The sequence below is a fragment of the Phoca vitulina genome, unplaced genomic scaffold (genome assembly GCF_004348235.1).
Source record: "Phoca vitulina isolate PV1807 unplaced genomic scaffold, GSC_HSeal_1.0 scaffold26, whole genome shotgun sequence".
NCBI classification, from domain to species: Eukaryota; Metazoa; Chordata; class Mammalia; order Carnivora; family Phocidae; genus Phoca; species Phoca vitulina.
In genome coordinates, this window is record NW_022589729.1 from 6,199,115 (window position 1) to 6,213,699 (window position 14,585).

The 14,585-nt window shown below is 38.6% G+C and overlaps 1 protein-coding gene across 4 annotated transcripts in view; it reads left to right on the top strand.

Moving 5' to 3' along the window:
- BPNT1 (3'(2'), 5'-bisphosphate nucleotidase 1) overlaps positions 1 to 14,585 on the top strand; it is a 22,695-nt gene extending 8,110 nt beyond the window's left edge. For 3 of the 4 annotated variants that reach the window (XM_032422325.1, XM_032422326.1, XM_032422328.1), the window contains exons 3-10: positions 1,275 to 1,379; positions 2,815 to 2,922; positions 4,241 to 4,289; positions 5,800 to 5,891; positions 7,229 to 7,273; positions 10,307 to 10,504; positions 12,795 to 12,900; positions 13,939 to 14,585. In XM_032422325.1, the coding sequence (XP_032278216.1) occupies positions 1,275 to 1,379; positions 2,815 to 2,922; positions 4,241 to 4,289; positions 5,800 to 5,891; positions 7,229 to 7,273; positions 10,307 to 10,504; positions 12,795 to 12,900; positions 13,939 to 14,087 (852 nt within the window). In that variant the 3' untranslated portion in view covers positions 14,088 to 14,585. The remainder of the gene's footprint in view (positions 1 to 1,274; positions 1,380 to 2,814; positions 2,923 to 4,240; positions 4,290 to 5,799; positions 5,892 to 7,228; positions 7,274 to 10,306; positions 10,505 to 12,794; positions 12,901 to 13,938) is intronic. The other variant, XM_032422327.1, reaches the window with a different exon arrangement.

Below are 14,585 nucleotides of genomic sequence, written 5' to 3' on the forward strand. Positions count from 1 at the left end.
ACGATCTCCCTGTCCTCTGTATGGTCAGGCACTTCTAGGTAATAGATTATAAAAAAGGTAATTATCACCCTGTCCTCTGTATCAGGCACTTCTAGCTAATAGATAATAAAAAAGGTAACAATCTCCCTGTCCTCTCTATTGGTCAGGCACTTTGTTGACACCTCATTTTAAAAGAGGCAGGGCAGAATTAAATTTGTCACACAAAGGATTCAGATGATTCAGTTTCAGTCTGGCGCTATGTCTGGACAAGAAAAGAATTGGGATAGCTTTCCTCATATACGTAATGGCTGTCAATGTGTCTGCTTCTCTCTGGAGAGTAGTCTCTAGACTTGATTGACACAGAAGTCATCTTCAGATTTAACAATTCTTTTAAGAAGTTTCAGCAGGTATTTCTAGAGTACCTGTGGTGTGCCAGACACAATTCTTTAGGAAATAAAACAAAAATCTCTGTCTTTGTGGCCCTAAATTCCAGCAGACTAGTACTTTGCATGTAGGTAACCAGCAGACTTCAGCATAACATAAAAGTCTTTGATTTTCATGATCGTTCCTTGTTTCATTAAAAAGTATTATAAAATTTTTACTACTAAAAGTAATACATTCTGTAACTCTACCTAACCAGGCGTATATAAATTGCAGCATGTCATAATTCTGTGAAAGCAGACTAACAAAAGAGGTTGTGACTGTCATTTGCAAGATTTTCCACTGTCTTTTACTGGAATGACTATCTGACGTAGGGATTGAGTGAGAATGCTATATATCAAATGTTATTGCTGTTCATTTTCATAGTTTTTATATTTTAGAAATAGGAATTCTTTCTATCATCCTGAGGACCTGTTGAATTATTAGGAAAGTATATGTTAAGTAGATTAGTAGAAGACTAGTGAGTAGAAGTTATAGAAGGATCCAAATTGGGAATACCTTTCAAACAATTAAAAATAGTTTTTAGCTTTGACTGCCTTGAAAAGTTATGAATTTCCTATCTCTTCATCTTTTTAAGCAAAAGATTGATCTAGAGATCTTATGAAGGGGATTTCTCAAATGGGGGAGAAAGTGTTCTAATAATCTATTACCTAGAAAGCTCCTTTCCAAACTTTAACCACTATAAATCCCATGAGATAAACCAAGCCAGGAAACTAGTTGACTCATTTGGTGTTAAGTTCCACGAATCTAAAAACAGACAGTGCAACTTAAATGACATAGACACTCATGCATTAGGAATCAGAGAACAACTGATTTCAGATTAGTTCTGCTAAAATTTACATTCTTTGTTGCAGACCTGTGCAACAGACCTGCAGACCAAAGCTGACCGATTGGCACAAATGAGCATATGCTCTTCATTGGCACGGAAATTCCCCAAGCTCACAATCATAGGGGAAGAGGTAAGACTTGTCAGGGATGCACTATTTTTTTAATGGGAGCTGTTTACCATATGGATTTATAATTGCCACTTTAATGACTTCCATACTACTGTTACTATCTCAAGTGTTACATCTGGTGTTTTAACACCAAAATAATTAGCCTATTCCTTGGACTTGAAGGAAATGTCTGATTATAAAATATTTTAGTCCATTTCTAGGCAGATGTCTCAATTCTTGACCACAGAACATAGGGTTCTTGTTGTAATAATCAGCATGCAAACTATGAGATGGGCAGAGTTCTAGAACTTTGGAATAAAATGGATTTTGTTGTTTCTGGTTTTTTTTTTTTTTTTTAATTAGGCTTCCTTGCACACTTGTCCAAAGACTATAACACTGAAAGTGAAGGAATTCACATCTCATGTAATTGAGGGAGAAGTCTCTCATGTCAGAACCACTTATTTATTTATTTATTTATTTATTTTGATTTTTGAGAGTGTGTTTATTAAGGGCTTAGGATAATAAGGGGCAGGAATCTTATGCTTACAGATAGGTTTTTAATGATTAATTCATTTTGAATTATTACACACTGAATCCTGTTGAGGGCGGGTTAGGCATTTAAAGCCATTTAAGTGTTCCTTATGGAAACTAGAGTGAAATCAGAACTCTTTTAATTTTTGTTTGTTTGTTTTTGTTTTTGATTATTTTTTAATTTAAATTCAATTAACATATAATATATTATTAATTTCAGAGGTAGAGTTCAGTAATTCATCAGTCTTATTAATAACCTGTGTTCGTTACATCACATACCCTCCGTAATGTCCATCACCCAGTTACCCCATCCCCCCACTCCCTCCCCTCCAGCAACCCTCAGGTTGTTTCCTATGATTAAGAGTCTCTTATGGTTTGCTCCCTCTCTGATTTCATCTTGTTTTATTTTTCCCTCCCTTCCCCTATTATCCTGTTTTGTTTCTTAAATTCCACATATCAGTGAGATCATATGATAAGTGTCTTTCTCTGATTGACTTATTTTGCTTTGCATAATACCCTCTAGTTCCATCCACATCATTACAAATGGGGAGATTTCATTCTTTTTGATGACTGAGTAATATTCCATTATATGTATATACTACATCTTTTTTATCCATTCATCTGCCGATGGACATCTGCAGAGCCACTTATTTAAATAAGTTTATAACACTTAAGATTTTTTTAGAAAAACTGTTCAGGATAATGAAGATGGAATTTTTTTTTGTAGTCAACTTTGATGGACCATGTGTGGTCATTTTTGCAATTTTAGTCAGTGTGCTTTATTTTTTGACTCAGGTTAAGCTCTTAACATAAATGGGAAACAGGAAGGCCTAGTGAACTCTGATGTTGCATTTCTTCTGTAACTAAGACAAAGGGTGCTCTGTGAATGCCAAACAACTTCAGTAACCATCAGCATTATTTGCTTTAGGATCTGCCTTTTGAAGAAGTGGACCAAGAGCTCATTGAAGATGGTCAGTGGGAGGAAATACTGCAGCAGCCGTGCCCATCCCAGTACAGTGCTATTAAAGAAGAGGATGTATGAGCCATATGATTACTTAAGTCTTTGTTAGCCTTCATGTTTGTGCTCTAGTAAATAAAATTTGCCTGTAAGGTTGAAAAGCTGGTAGACATAAAATAGGGGCCCCTAGGAACTTGAAATCTTTCAGGGCCAGCACAGAAGTGTCAGGCGACCATATGGGAATGTGTGACCTGTTAATTTAGGGTTCTGTTCCTCATCCTATCGGTTTCTTCTCTACTCTAAAACTATTACTGAAAATACTTCTAGGGAGAACACCTAATTTGTTAGTAGGTTTGGTAGTAAAACTTTTCGTTGGTAATTGAGGCTGGAAGGCAGTGAGATAGGTCGCTGCCTTATGTTTGGAAGGCTATAAAACTCACCTCGCTTACTTTATAACGTTGTTTAAATCTGTAGCTTCAGGGGCGCCTGGGTGGCTCAGACGTTAAGCGTCTGCCTTCGGCTCAGGTCATGATCCCAGAGTCCTGGGATCGAGCCCCTCATCAGGCTCCCTGCTCAGCGGGAAGCCTGCTTCTCCCTCTCCCACTCCCCCTGCTTGTGTTCCCTCTCTCGCTGTGTCTCTCTCTGTCAAATAAATAAAATCTTTTAAAAAAAAAAAAAAAAATAAATCTGTAGCTTCAGATAACTATCCTAATTCTTTAGTTGTTGAGGTTTGATTGATTTAACACACATTCATCAGTACCTACTCTGAGTCAGGTGCTTTGCTCTGAGGGAGGGAGGACACAAGGACAGTGAGACGTGGTGTCTTCTGGGAGAAGTGAGCCTCATTCACAGATTCATGCCTAGCATTGTAATTCTGGTGGGTCTGCATATCCTGAATCATGTTGAAGTCCTAAGTAGAAGGGATTTCTTTTTCTGTCTACTGTCAATTTATAAACCGTTCATTTTTCTTGGCTGGATATAAACGGTGTCCTTAAGTTAAAATTAGACTGTCATTATTTTTTTTTAAATCAGCATTTATATGTCAGAGTGAGTAGCAGCCACACACTGTTTAAAACATTTTTGGTGCCACTTTAAAGTTTTCCCTGTACCACCACCTAGACCTCAGTGTGTTCATAGCATTGTGTTTAGTGTTCAGGTGACAGTAAATGGATGAGTGAAGCATTTCCTATTTAAAATTCTTAGATCAGACTTTTCTCTAATTTAAATGGACTTTTCCCATGATTACAAAACAATAAGGTTTTTTACTATCACAAAACTGATATTAGCTTAAGCAATTCAAAATATAACTTCAAAAATGAAAAAAAGGTGTTTTTAATCTACTTAAACCTATTTTTTAAATGTCGTATGCTTAATTTGGATATTTCCCTTTTTTTAGCTTGTGGTCTGGGTTGATCCTCTGGATGGTACCAAGGAATATACTGAAGGTTGGTATCTCTTTGGTATTTGTTTTTGATAGCAATAGGTCTAGTATACGATATTTATTTGGAAACACTTAATATTTCATCTGCTGCATGACAACCCAGTATCATATTTTATGTTTATGCCCTGAAGCTGTATTTGTGCTCATCCTCGCTATTATTGTATATCAGCGATTGTCAAGACAGAGAGGGAGAAAATTCAGTCCCTTTAAATACCACCCTGTGACCCTCTACCAGTGCCGTGATTCTAATGTCCTGCAGGTGGGAATAACTAACACAACGCCAGGGTTACCAAAGGGACTACACTGAACCCCCAGCTCTACTGGGGGAGAGAACAAGGAAGAGCCCAGCTGTGCTCTACTACCATGCCCTCCCCTGCCAGGTCCACCCCCCCCCTTGCTCCCCCCTCCCCCCCCCCCCCCCCCCCCGCACCCCCCGCCCTTGCCATCTGAGCTGCTTTCTCACTCACAGCTTCACCTTTAAAGATGAGTTTGGGAACACGGTACAATATTTCTCCTTTCTGAAATTGCCTAAGATGAGAAAAATTAGAAAGCAACACATTAAAATAAAATTGGCAGCATTAAAGTAAAAAGACCAGGCTCAGAGCCAGAGTTTTAGGTTTTAGGAGCAGAGCATATATAAGCTTAGAGTTTTATTTTCGAAACCGAGATCTACATAGGTTTTCTTATATTGGTTCTCAGCTTCATGACTTAAAAATAAGATTTCTCATAATCATTAGAAAAAACTCTACTTGGGTGAGACATATCTGTAATGAGTCAGTCACACAGTATATATGCACGTGTATGTATATGTATGTGTATGCAGTAAAATATCACTATAATCCATTAAGAAATAGGGAAGCTCTAGACAGCCTAGTATGTATAAGAACACCCAGATAGATTGTTTAGCTCTTGACCCCCACCTCCAGAGATTTTGATTCACTGGTTCTGGGAAGGACCCTGAGAATCAATACTAACATTATGCCAGTTCAGGGGCGCCTGGTTGGCTCAGTCAGTAGAGCATGGAACTCTCAATCTCAGGGTCGTGAGTTTGAGCCCCATGTTGGGTGTGGAGCCTACTTTAAAAAAAATTATGCCAGTTAATTCCGATGCTGCTTGATAATCCGTAGACTGCACTTTGAGAAACCTTACCTTAGAGACTTGCAGTGCAGGTCTAGACAATAATCCTGGAGTAGAGAGTGATCCAGCAGGCAGCAGTGACATGGAAGGTGGTGGAGGGGCCCAGGAATCTAGCAATGGCTGCAGAGTCATGGCTGGCTTATTCAACCAGTGTCTGTCGATCCAGTTAAGTGGCCAAAGATCCTACTTCTGTCTCTGGCCAGCCATCTCTTATAATTTGTGCATTTTGTCAGAAGTAGGACTGATCGTGGATGAATCATTACAGATTTCTTACCTTTATTCCAAAAATAGCTTGGAGCAATTGATGTGCCGATGATAAGTCATAATATGAGCAAGTTATATCATTGATCTTCTTGATACTCATTTCTTCTTCACAGGTCTTCTTGACAATGTGACAGTCCTTATTGGAATTGCTTATGAAGGAAAAGCCATAGCAGGAGTTATTAACCAGCCATATTACAACTACCAGGTATTACTATAAATGATACAAAAATATTTCATTAGATAAGTAAGTAGAGTGTTATATGATTCCTGATGTTATCTAACTCAGTGGTTTACACTTCATTGCCCATACAATTATTGGGGAGGTCTACAAAATACAGCTTCCCAGATCGTACCCCAGACCTGTTGAATCAGAACCTCTCAGGGCATTGATACCAGGAATGTATATGTATGTATCTGTGTGTACGCAGACACGCCGTATGTATTATATGTGTATATATATGTATATATATTTTATGTATGCCTCATGATTCAAATGCAGAAGTTTGGGAATTACTGACATGGTTCTTGATTAGCTTGGTCATTGAGACACCTGATTTGCCGGTGGTTCTTGGAGCATATTGAAGAAATGAACCATTTCAACCAAGAAAAGATGCTAGCCATGTTGTCTTCCAGGTAATACTACATAGCGCCTAAATTGCAGTCAGCATTGATAACAGAACTGGATATGCTCTTGCACTCAGTTCTAATTATTTTCTCTCTCTAATCTGCTCTGACTTTCTATTATACTCCAAACAAACTGTCTTCCTTAGAAGCAAGAGACTAATGTAATTCCAAAGCAGAAATATACCATGAAATCGCATTAAATGTTAAAGGAAATTGTTGCAGTAAAATTTTTGAGGTATTTACATTAGTGTGATCTTGATAGAACTTTGGAGAATCAAAGTAACCAGAGTGGGGACTATTACTACTGAATTTCTAATTTGAGTTAAGAGCAGGATTAATCTCTGCTTTTCTTTTTTTTTTTTAAAGATTTTATTTATTTATTTATTTGACAGAAAGAGAGCAAGAGAGGGAACACAAGCAGGGGGAGTGGGAGAGGGAAAAGCAGGCTTCCCGCTGAGCAGGGAGCCCGATGCGGGGCTCGATCCCAGGACCCTGGGATCATGACCCGAACCAAAGGCAGATGCCCAGTGACCGAGCCACCCAGGCGCCCTTAATCTCTAAGATAAATTTGTTTTTCATGTGTACGATTATAATTTTTTATTTATAATCCTGTGCTTCTTGAAATCATTTAGCAAAAATAGTGCATTATTAGGAAAGTCTCCCATATTGAATTGCTTAAGTGTCGTGAATTCTTTTAATATGACTTTAACATTTATATAGCATTATATGCAGACACAAGTTTGTGGTTTTTATGTAAACTTTAAAGTAAGTTAATACTATTACTTAAAAGAGGGGCATTTAGCTCATAGATAATGTTGTAATGCATGGCACTTTTCATCAGATCACAGTGCTTAGGGGTTATTAATACTTTCCATCACTTCTTTCTGAGATTAGAAACATCGTATTCATTTTCCACAGAACAATGAAAAGCAGAAGTTAAGGGAACACAGGAATGAAGCAAAGGTGAGAAAAATAGCTAGGGTTTTGGCCCCACTAGTAGGTAGAAAAGAGGCAGGTGACTTGTGGTACCCTGGGTGGCCATTGTCCATCCCATGTCCCAGCTCACTTCCTCCTGTTTGCTTCTCCCATTGCTGCCTCTCCCTTGCCCACAGTTCCTCTGCACTCTCTTTTTCCTCTCGTCCTCTACTCTTTTATGCCTTAAAATTTGTTGCGACAAGTGGAAAAGTTGCCCAGTTCTGTTGATGGTATTCAAGGCTGGAGATTCAATTTTAAGTAATCATCGGTATAATAATAGTAGCTACAATTTGTCATGAGCTACTGTGTGCTGCCAGACTCAAGGGATTCACATGCATTATCTCATTTAATACACACCACAGTCCTTTAAGGAAACTTTGTTCCTGTTTTAAAGAAGAGGAAACGGAGGCAAGTAACTTGCTGCCAGACCACTCAGTTTGTCATTGACAGATCTGGAGATTGAAACCCAGGTCCAGGGGTGCCTGGGTGGCTCAGTGGATTAAGTGTCTGACTCTTGATTTCAGCTCAGGTCATGATCTCGGGGTCCTGAGATTGAGCCCCAAGTCGGCTCTGCACTCAGTGCAGAGTCTGCTTGGGATTCTTTCTCTCCCTCTCCCTCTGCCACTCCCCTGCACTTGCTCGCTTTCTCTCTCTCTGAATAAATGAATAAATAAAATCTTTTTAAAAAAAAAGGAAAGAAAGAAGCCCAGGTCCAGACCCTTAGCAAATACTCTATAGTGCTTTCTTGAGCCAGATGAAAGACTTCTAACGATTCAAACTTTAGTATTCTAACAGATATTGAAGCTGGTAGGCACTTAAAAGAAACAGTGTGGCTTAGTGCAAGGAAACCTAATCTGTCTATATGTTGGAGATAGCTTCTTAACCACTATGAATTGTAATTAACCATTATGAAATAAGATGACAGTGTTAGCATTTATCACCCCCGAGAAAGTTGGTGTGGTGCTCTGAAGGAGAGAGGCAGAGAGATGAGGAGCACAGCAGAAGGCTGGCTGGCGGCCTTATAGGGTTGCATTTCCCTCACCATGGTGCCAAATCCCCTGGTCACATCCTCTTTGTCTACATACTCACTTACGGAGGGACTATGACATCTTAGGAACCAGAATACCTGTGTCCACTCTTTAGTATGCTTTCCTTTCCTTTTCAGAATAACTGGAGAACTGAATTAATAAATAGGTTCCTTGAAAGCATGACCTGTATCTCAGCAATCAAGAGAAAGCCCGATGGTCACCAGAGCCTGTCTGTACTTTTCAGGTTCTAAGACTGTCCTGTAGTGTAGACTTGATGGTGAACACGGGAAGCACATGAACATATGTTGAATGCCCAGTGCTTGTTCTTTGGTTCCTCTGTTGCCGCATTGCAGGGCGAGCTGTGAGCAGACAGCCTTCAGCTGTCTGCCTCTTCAAGGATTGCCTCACCTGTAAAGAGCTGCAGGGCCCCGTGGTGTGCCCTTTCTCAAGGCAGTCCATTTCCAGTGACTGTCATTGCACGAGTATAAGTGCCTGGTATTTCCTTCTGATTTTTATAACCCTGAAGGGCCATTCTAGCTTCAGAGCTCCCCATTGGGCCAGCTGAGACTGTTGGTGGATCTGCATGAAGCTCTGTGTCTCCCTCTGCCCACTTGTGCTTCCCTCCCTCCTAAGGGTACTCCATAATAAACACCCTCCCTATGTCAGAGTCTGCTTTCCAGGAAATCCAACCTGCAACATAAGCATATTTCACTACTGCAGCAGCCAGGGTACTGTTAGTGGGCAAATAAGATGATGTGTTTGAAAGCATTTTATTTTTTAAAATATTTTATTTATTTATTTTTACGAGAGAGAGCATGTCAGAGTGAATGCACAAAAGTGGGAAGGAGGAGCAGTGGGAGAAGCAGACTCCCCACGGAGCAGGGAGCCCAATGTGGGGCTCGATCCCAGCACCCTGGGATCATGACCTGAGCCGTAGGCGGATGCTTAACCCACTCGGCCACCCAGGCGCCCCGGTTTGAAAGCATTTTAACAAGGAAAATGGGGCAGTATAGTTTAGTGATGAAGAATATTGGCTTTGACTGCAGATGAGCCTCAGTTTGGTTATGATCCTCCTGGAGTCCTTGGGCAGATTACTTCAATGACTCCAAATCTCATTTTTCTCATCTGGAAAACAAAGATGATAATACGTACTTCATGGAGTTATTTGGGGATTAAATGAGATAATACATGTAAGGCATTTAGTATGATGCCTGGTACTTGCTTAGTATTCAGTAAAATATATGTCTGTATGTCTACAATATATGTTTACTATATTAATATAATGGTGTTTCGATGACTCTGTGTTAATCATTTTATGCATCAGGTTATATTTTTCTATATGAACTGTAGAGTTATAACAATGTTTTGGAAAATTCTTTGAACGCTGCAAAGGAAAATACAGATGCTAAGGTTGCATTGTCATTGCCCTTTTACCACCACAATTGTTAGTAAAATCTTTCACCCCGACCCCGTTATCCATGGCTACTCTTCAGTATCACCCTATTCAGTTGCCGTCTCTATGGCAGCAAAATACATTATTGCCATTATCTGTTCCCATAGTAACAAGATCCTTGTTCCTTGGATAGTGAAAAGTAGTAATCAATACATGGTGTTTCATTTCCTGGGGACTTCAGTACCTTTTGCAAACAGCTGTTTTCAAAAACAATAATGAGATCAGTGGCTGATTCAGAGAGAGACGGGAATCAGAATATGATGTTTCCTTTCCTGAGGACTTTAAGGAATAACCATAAGTTCCCTTCAGTAGCTTTCAAACCCAGTTATTAACCCAAACAACAAGAGAATACTCAGTTGATTATCTCAGGAAAATTTCGTGGTGGATGATATTGTTCTTGTTCCTTATTACATTACATTGTCATATTTTTATTTAAAAAAAAAAAAATCATGGTGCTAACCTAAAGTGATATTCTATGTATGGCTGACATTTTTCTCCAGATGCTTACAAACTTTGCTGTTGTTTCACTCACTTACATAGGCAGGACCAGATGCTGTGTTGGGGAGGACGATCTGGGGAGTTTTAGGTTTAGGTGCCTTTGGGTTTCAGCTGAAAGAGGTGCCTGCTGGGAAACACATCATCACAACGACCCGCTCCCATAACAACAAGTTGGTGACTGACTGTGTCACGGCCATGAACCCCGATGACGTGCTGCGAGTGGGAGGAGCAGGAAATAAGGTATGAACACATCTGCATTTCCCGAAATGTGAAATAAGAGCTGGGGAGAAGGAATTAGAGGTTGTAATTGACCATTGAAAGCACATTTCAGCAACATTTGAATTTTTTAAAAATGTTATGGTTCAAGTCTTTTTATCTGAGAGCGTTCTGTGCTAATAGAAGTCATTAGGAGAAGATCTTGTGCCTCTTGCCAGGCCTCGTATTCTCGAGGACCCTCTTGGGTTACTTCCTAGACCTTTCTTCTGCGGACCCTAAGGATGGGCCTGCCTCCCCTTCCTGGATACTTCCCCCATTCTTTCACCTAGGCTTCCATCCTCCTGAGAAAATTGTGAAACGGAACACAGTTGGATCTGCATCCCTAGCCCTGATCTCTTCTCATCTGATTGCCCCCTGGATATCATAATGATGACATATTTCTGATATCTCAAATTCAGCATGCCCAATTGGATCTCTTCCTTTTTTCTTCCTGCCCCTACATGCATTCCTCCTATTTCCTATCTGCTTAATGGCACTACCATTTTCCTAATTACTCCCGCCAGACTCCTGAAAGTCACCCTAGACTCCTTCCTTCCTCATATCCTATCTGTATCTTCTTAATTCCTTCCTGATGTCTCCTCTTGTCCATCTCAACTGCCCCCACCGTAATAGGTTTCAATTCATCATCCCTCACCCAGACTTTCCAGTAGCTTCCAAGTGGTCTGTCTGTTCAGTCCCAGTCCTCATAAAGCAGTTAAAAATGCAAAACTTACTGTATATCACTTCCTTGCCCCAAATCCTTGGATAACTCCCTGCACAACAATTCAAAATCAAAGCCTGTGAGAATGGGTGTAAATTCCCCTATATTTTGGCTCTTGAACACACCCCAGCCTTATCTCATGCCATCCCCCAACTCACACCCTGGTGATACTGGATCAGCTATAGTCCCTGATGCACGTGCATTTCACACTTGTATGCCCGGCCCGGGGAAGGCAAATAGTAAATACTTACTGAACTGAGTGGAATTCATTTTTCTTCACTTACCCTTTGGAAGCAATAATCAACTATTTTTAAATTTTCCAAAAGCATTTACTGGTAAGAGGATGAAAATGGGAGTTTAAAAATAACAGTATTTTGCAGGGGGGTGGAATCAAAAACATTTCAAAGTAAAAAATGTATTCTTGGTATTCACTAAATATAAATAGTGACAGGCGTGATTTCTCTTAGCCCTTACTTTTATAACCGCAAAAATCCCATTCTGTCTTTTATTCCCAAGGGACATCATTCTCCTTAGGAAAAAAGTCCCATCCTACACATCCCCCACCTTTTTTCCTATAAAAAGACCTTGTTGGGCAGTTACTAACTTTTTTTATGTTGAGGACTTCTTGAAGAGTCTAATGAAGGCCACAGTCCTTCTTCCCTTAAGAAAATATACCCGAAATAGTTCTTGGTACATAGTAAGACTTGACACACATTTGTTAAATGAAAGAAAAACCTTTTATATAAAAGTCTACAGCAAGTTTTAATCATTTGATGGTGTTTCTGAAGAGTACTAAAAAGAGTAATTGGTTACATTGCATTCACTGAGATTTTCCTCCTCCTTTCAGTCTGCTCTCTTCATCTGAATATTTGAAGTCTGAATTTTACAGTACTGATTATTTCAGAGTATAACCAAAAAATAAGTAAATGACTCATGAAAGCCTGATAGCAGGTTACTTTTTAGAGTCATGCAGTTTCTATCAGTGACCTCAGTTTTGTTTGAGAATTATAGGAGTTATTAAGATGACAATTTAAAAATTAATATTTTAGTAGTAGAAAGAATAATATGTAGTAGGACTCCAAAGACTTAAGAAACTACTTGTTAGCCTAGTCAACATTGCATATGTGTTAGGACTTACTGCAGTTTATACATTAGTGCACTACTTGATGTTCCTCTATCCTTTATATAATCTACAAGATTAAAAATCTTCAATTTTTCTACAATATACCATATATTGCTTTTACAGTAAGAAAAAAACCAACATAATAAAAAGAAAACTTTATCTAAGTAGGACTATGAAGACTATTCCGATCTCCTCCTTGTGGCTTATTTAACCACTTCCCCCCCCCCCCCCAGGTCACTATATGATTCTATATTCTGTAGTATTCTGTATATTTCTCCATAATACTCTTGTCCTTTCAACCTGCTAAAAGCCTTCACCTAAGTTGAGTCTGACAGAGGAATGGATGAAATATACTTGATAGAAACAAGTGATTTCTCTTATTCTTCAATCTTTTCATGGCCTGGGGATAATTATTATCTCCAACCCTACAGATTATTCAGCTGATTGAAGGCAAAGCCTCTGCGTATGTATTTGCGAGTCCTGGATGTAAGAAGTGGGATACTTGTGCTCCAGAAGTCATTTTACATGCTGTGGGAGGTCAGTCCCTTTTATTTTGGGGAATTACAGGTGTTATAGTTTTTATATTATGCTACGACAGAATCTTTCAGTATTACTTTACCTACGTTCTGAGGATATAAAAGTTCGAAGGAATCCTAGAGATTAGCTGGTCCAACCCCTGCATTTCAGAAGTGAGAACGTCGATTTTTCGGCAAATTCATTTTCTTTAGTTATTTATCTTTTGGATTTCAAGCTACATATAGTTGGTTTAATTAAACCCTTATTGATTTGTGGCTTTAATGCTTCTAGGGTTTTTTTTTTTTTTTCCTTGAAAAGTAAAACCATTGTCTTCACCTCACTTAGTTTCATTTAAGCCAATACTGGTAAATGTTTCAGTACTAGTGCTTAAGATCATGGAGTTAGAATTTTTTTGAATCTCACTGAAAAAATATTACGAATATATGCATAGTAAGATGATTTTTCAAGTTCCATAAGACAACAGTTTACTTCTCTTAAACAAAGCACTTGATTTTTGTTCTACCCTTTCTCCTAATATATTAGCCATATCATATCTCATCAGCATATTACATGACTAGAGAGTTAAATTCATCACAATCCCATTTCATTAGGATGCTAAATGAAACTGTAATGTAACACAATTATATTTGATGAGCATATTTCACTTAAACTCTTACTAAAATTTAAAGTTAATATTCAGTGGTAGAATGAAGAAAACACTTTTGAAAATGGGAATGGTAGTGATGGAGTAGAACCAACAGGAAAAGTAATCACCTCAGGAAAAGGGAAATTAATTGATGCCAAGAAATATGAATTAAAAATGCCAAATGAAATTAATTTTAATCAGGGAGAAAAAATAATTTTCTCTTTCAGTTAGTCAAAATTGTTCTATAGTTTAAGTTCAAGGGAATTAAAACTTAAACCTTTACAGTCGCTCATTATTTTTCCTGTCTTATCCAGAATTATATTATAGCATGGGGAAGTAAGAGGCATTTAAAAATAACTAGAAACATAACCATCTGGCGAGCCGCTAATGTTGTATTGATGTTTCTTCTGTAGGCAAGCTAACTGATATCCATGGAAATGCCCTTCAGTATAACAAGGAGGTGAAGCACATGAACTCTGCAGGCGTCCTTGCCACGCTGCGCAATTACGACTACTATGCAAGTCGAGTTCCAGAATCTGTGAAAAATGCACTTGTGCCTTAGAGGAAAATCTCATTTACTTAGCGAGGAGAAGGACACTTGATTCTCAGAATAATATATGTTAAAATGAATTGGATGGAATTATTAGAATTCCACTTTTACTTTATTCATTGTTGATCGGTGATTTATATTTAGTTACTTAGGAGTAGAAAAAGCAATTAAAGACTTTCTTGATTAATTAATCACCCAGGCCAATTGTGAGATCGGAAGGATTTGTAAAGTAAGCGTGTTACAGTTCTTTTCCTCCTTGTATTTGCAGGAATGAAAGGAAGGTTTAGTTTGAACTCGCTATTCTGGTCAGTTGTTTAATCAACATTCCTGTTATTGTGAACAAGGTTTCTTTAGGGCACAGAATCACAAGTTGTTACCTGAATCTCATTCTTGTTTTTCACAATAATTTTAAGTTTTCCTCACTCCAGTTATGAATATCCTGAAGTGTCATGTATGTTGATGAAACAGATTTATGGGCAAAGCTTCTTTGTAATAAATTATTTAATTCTA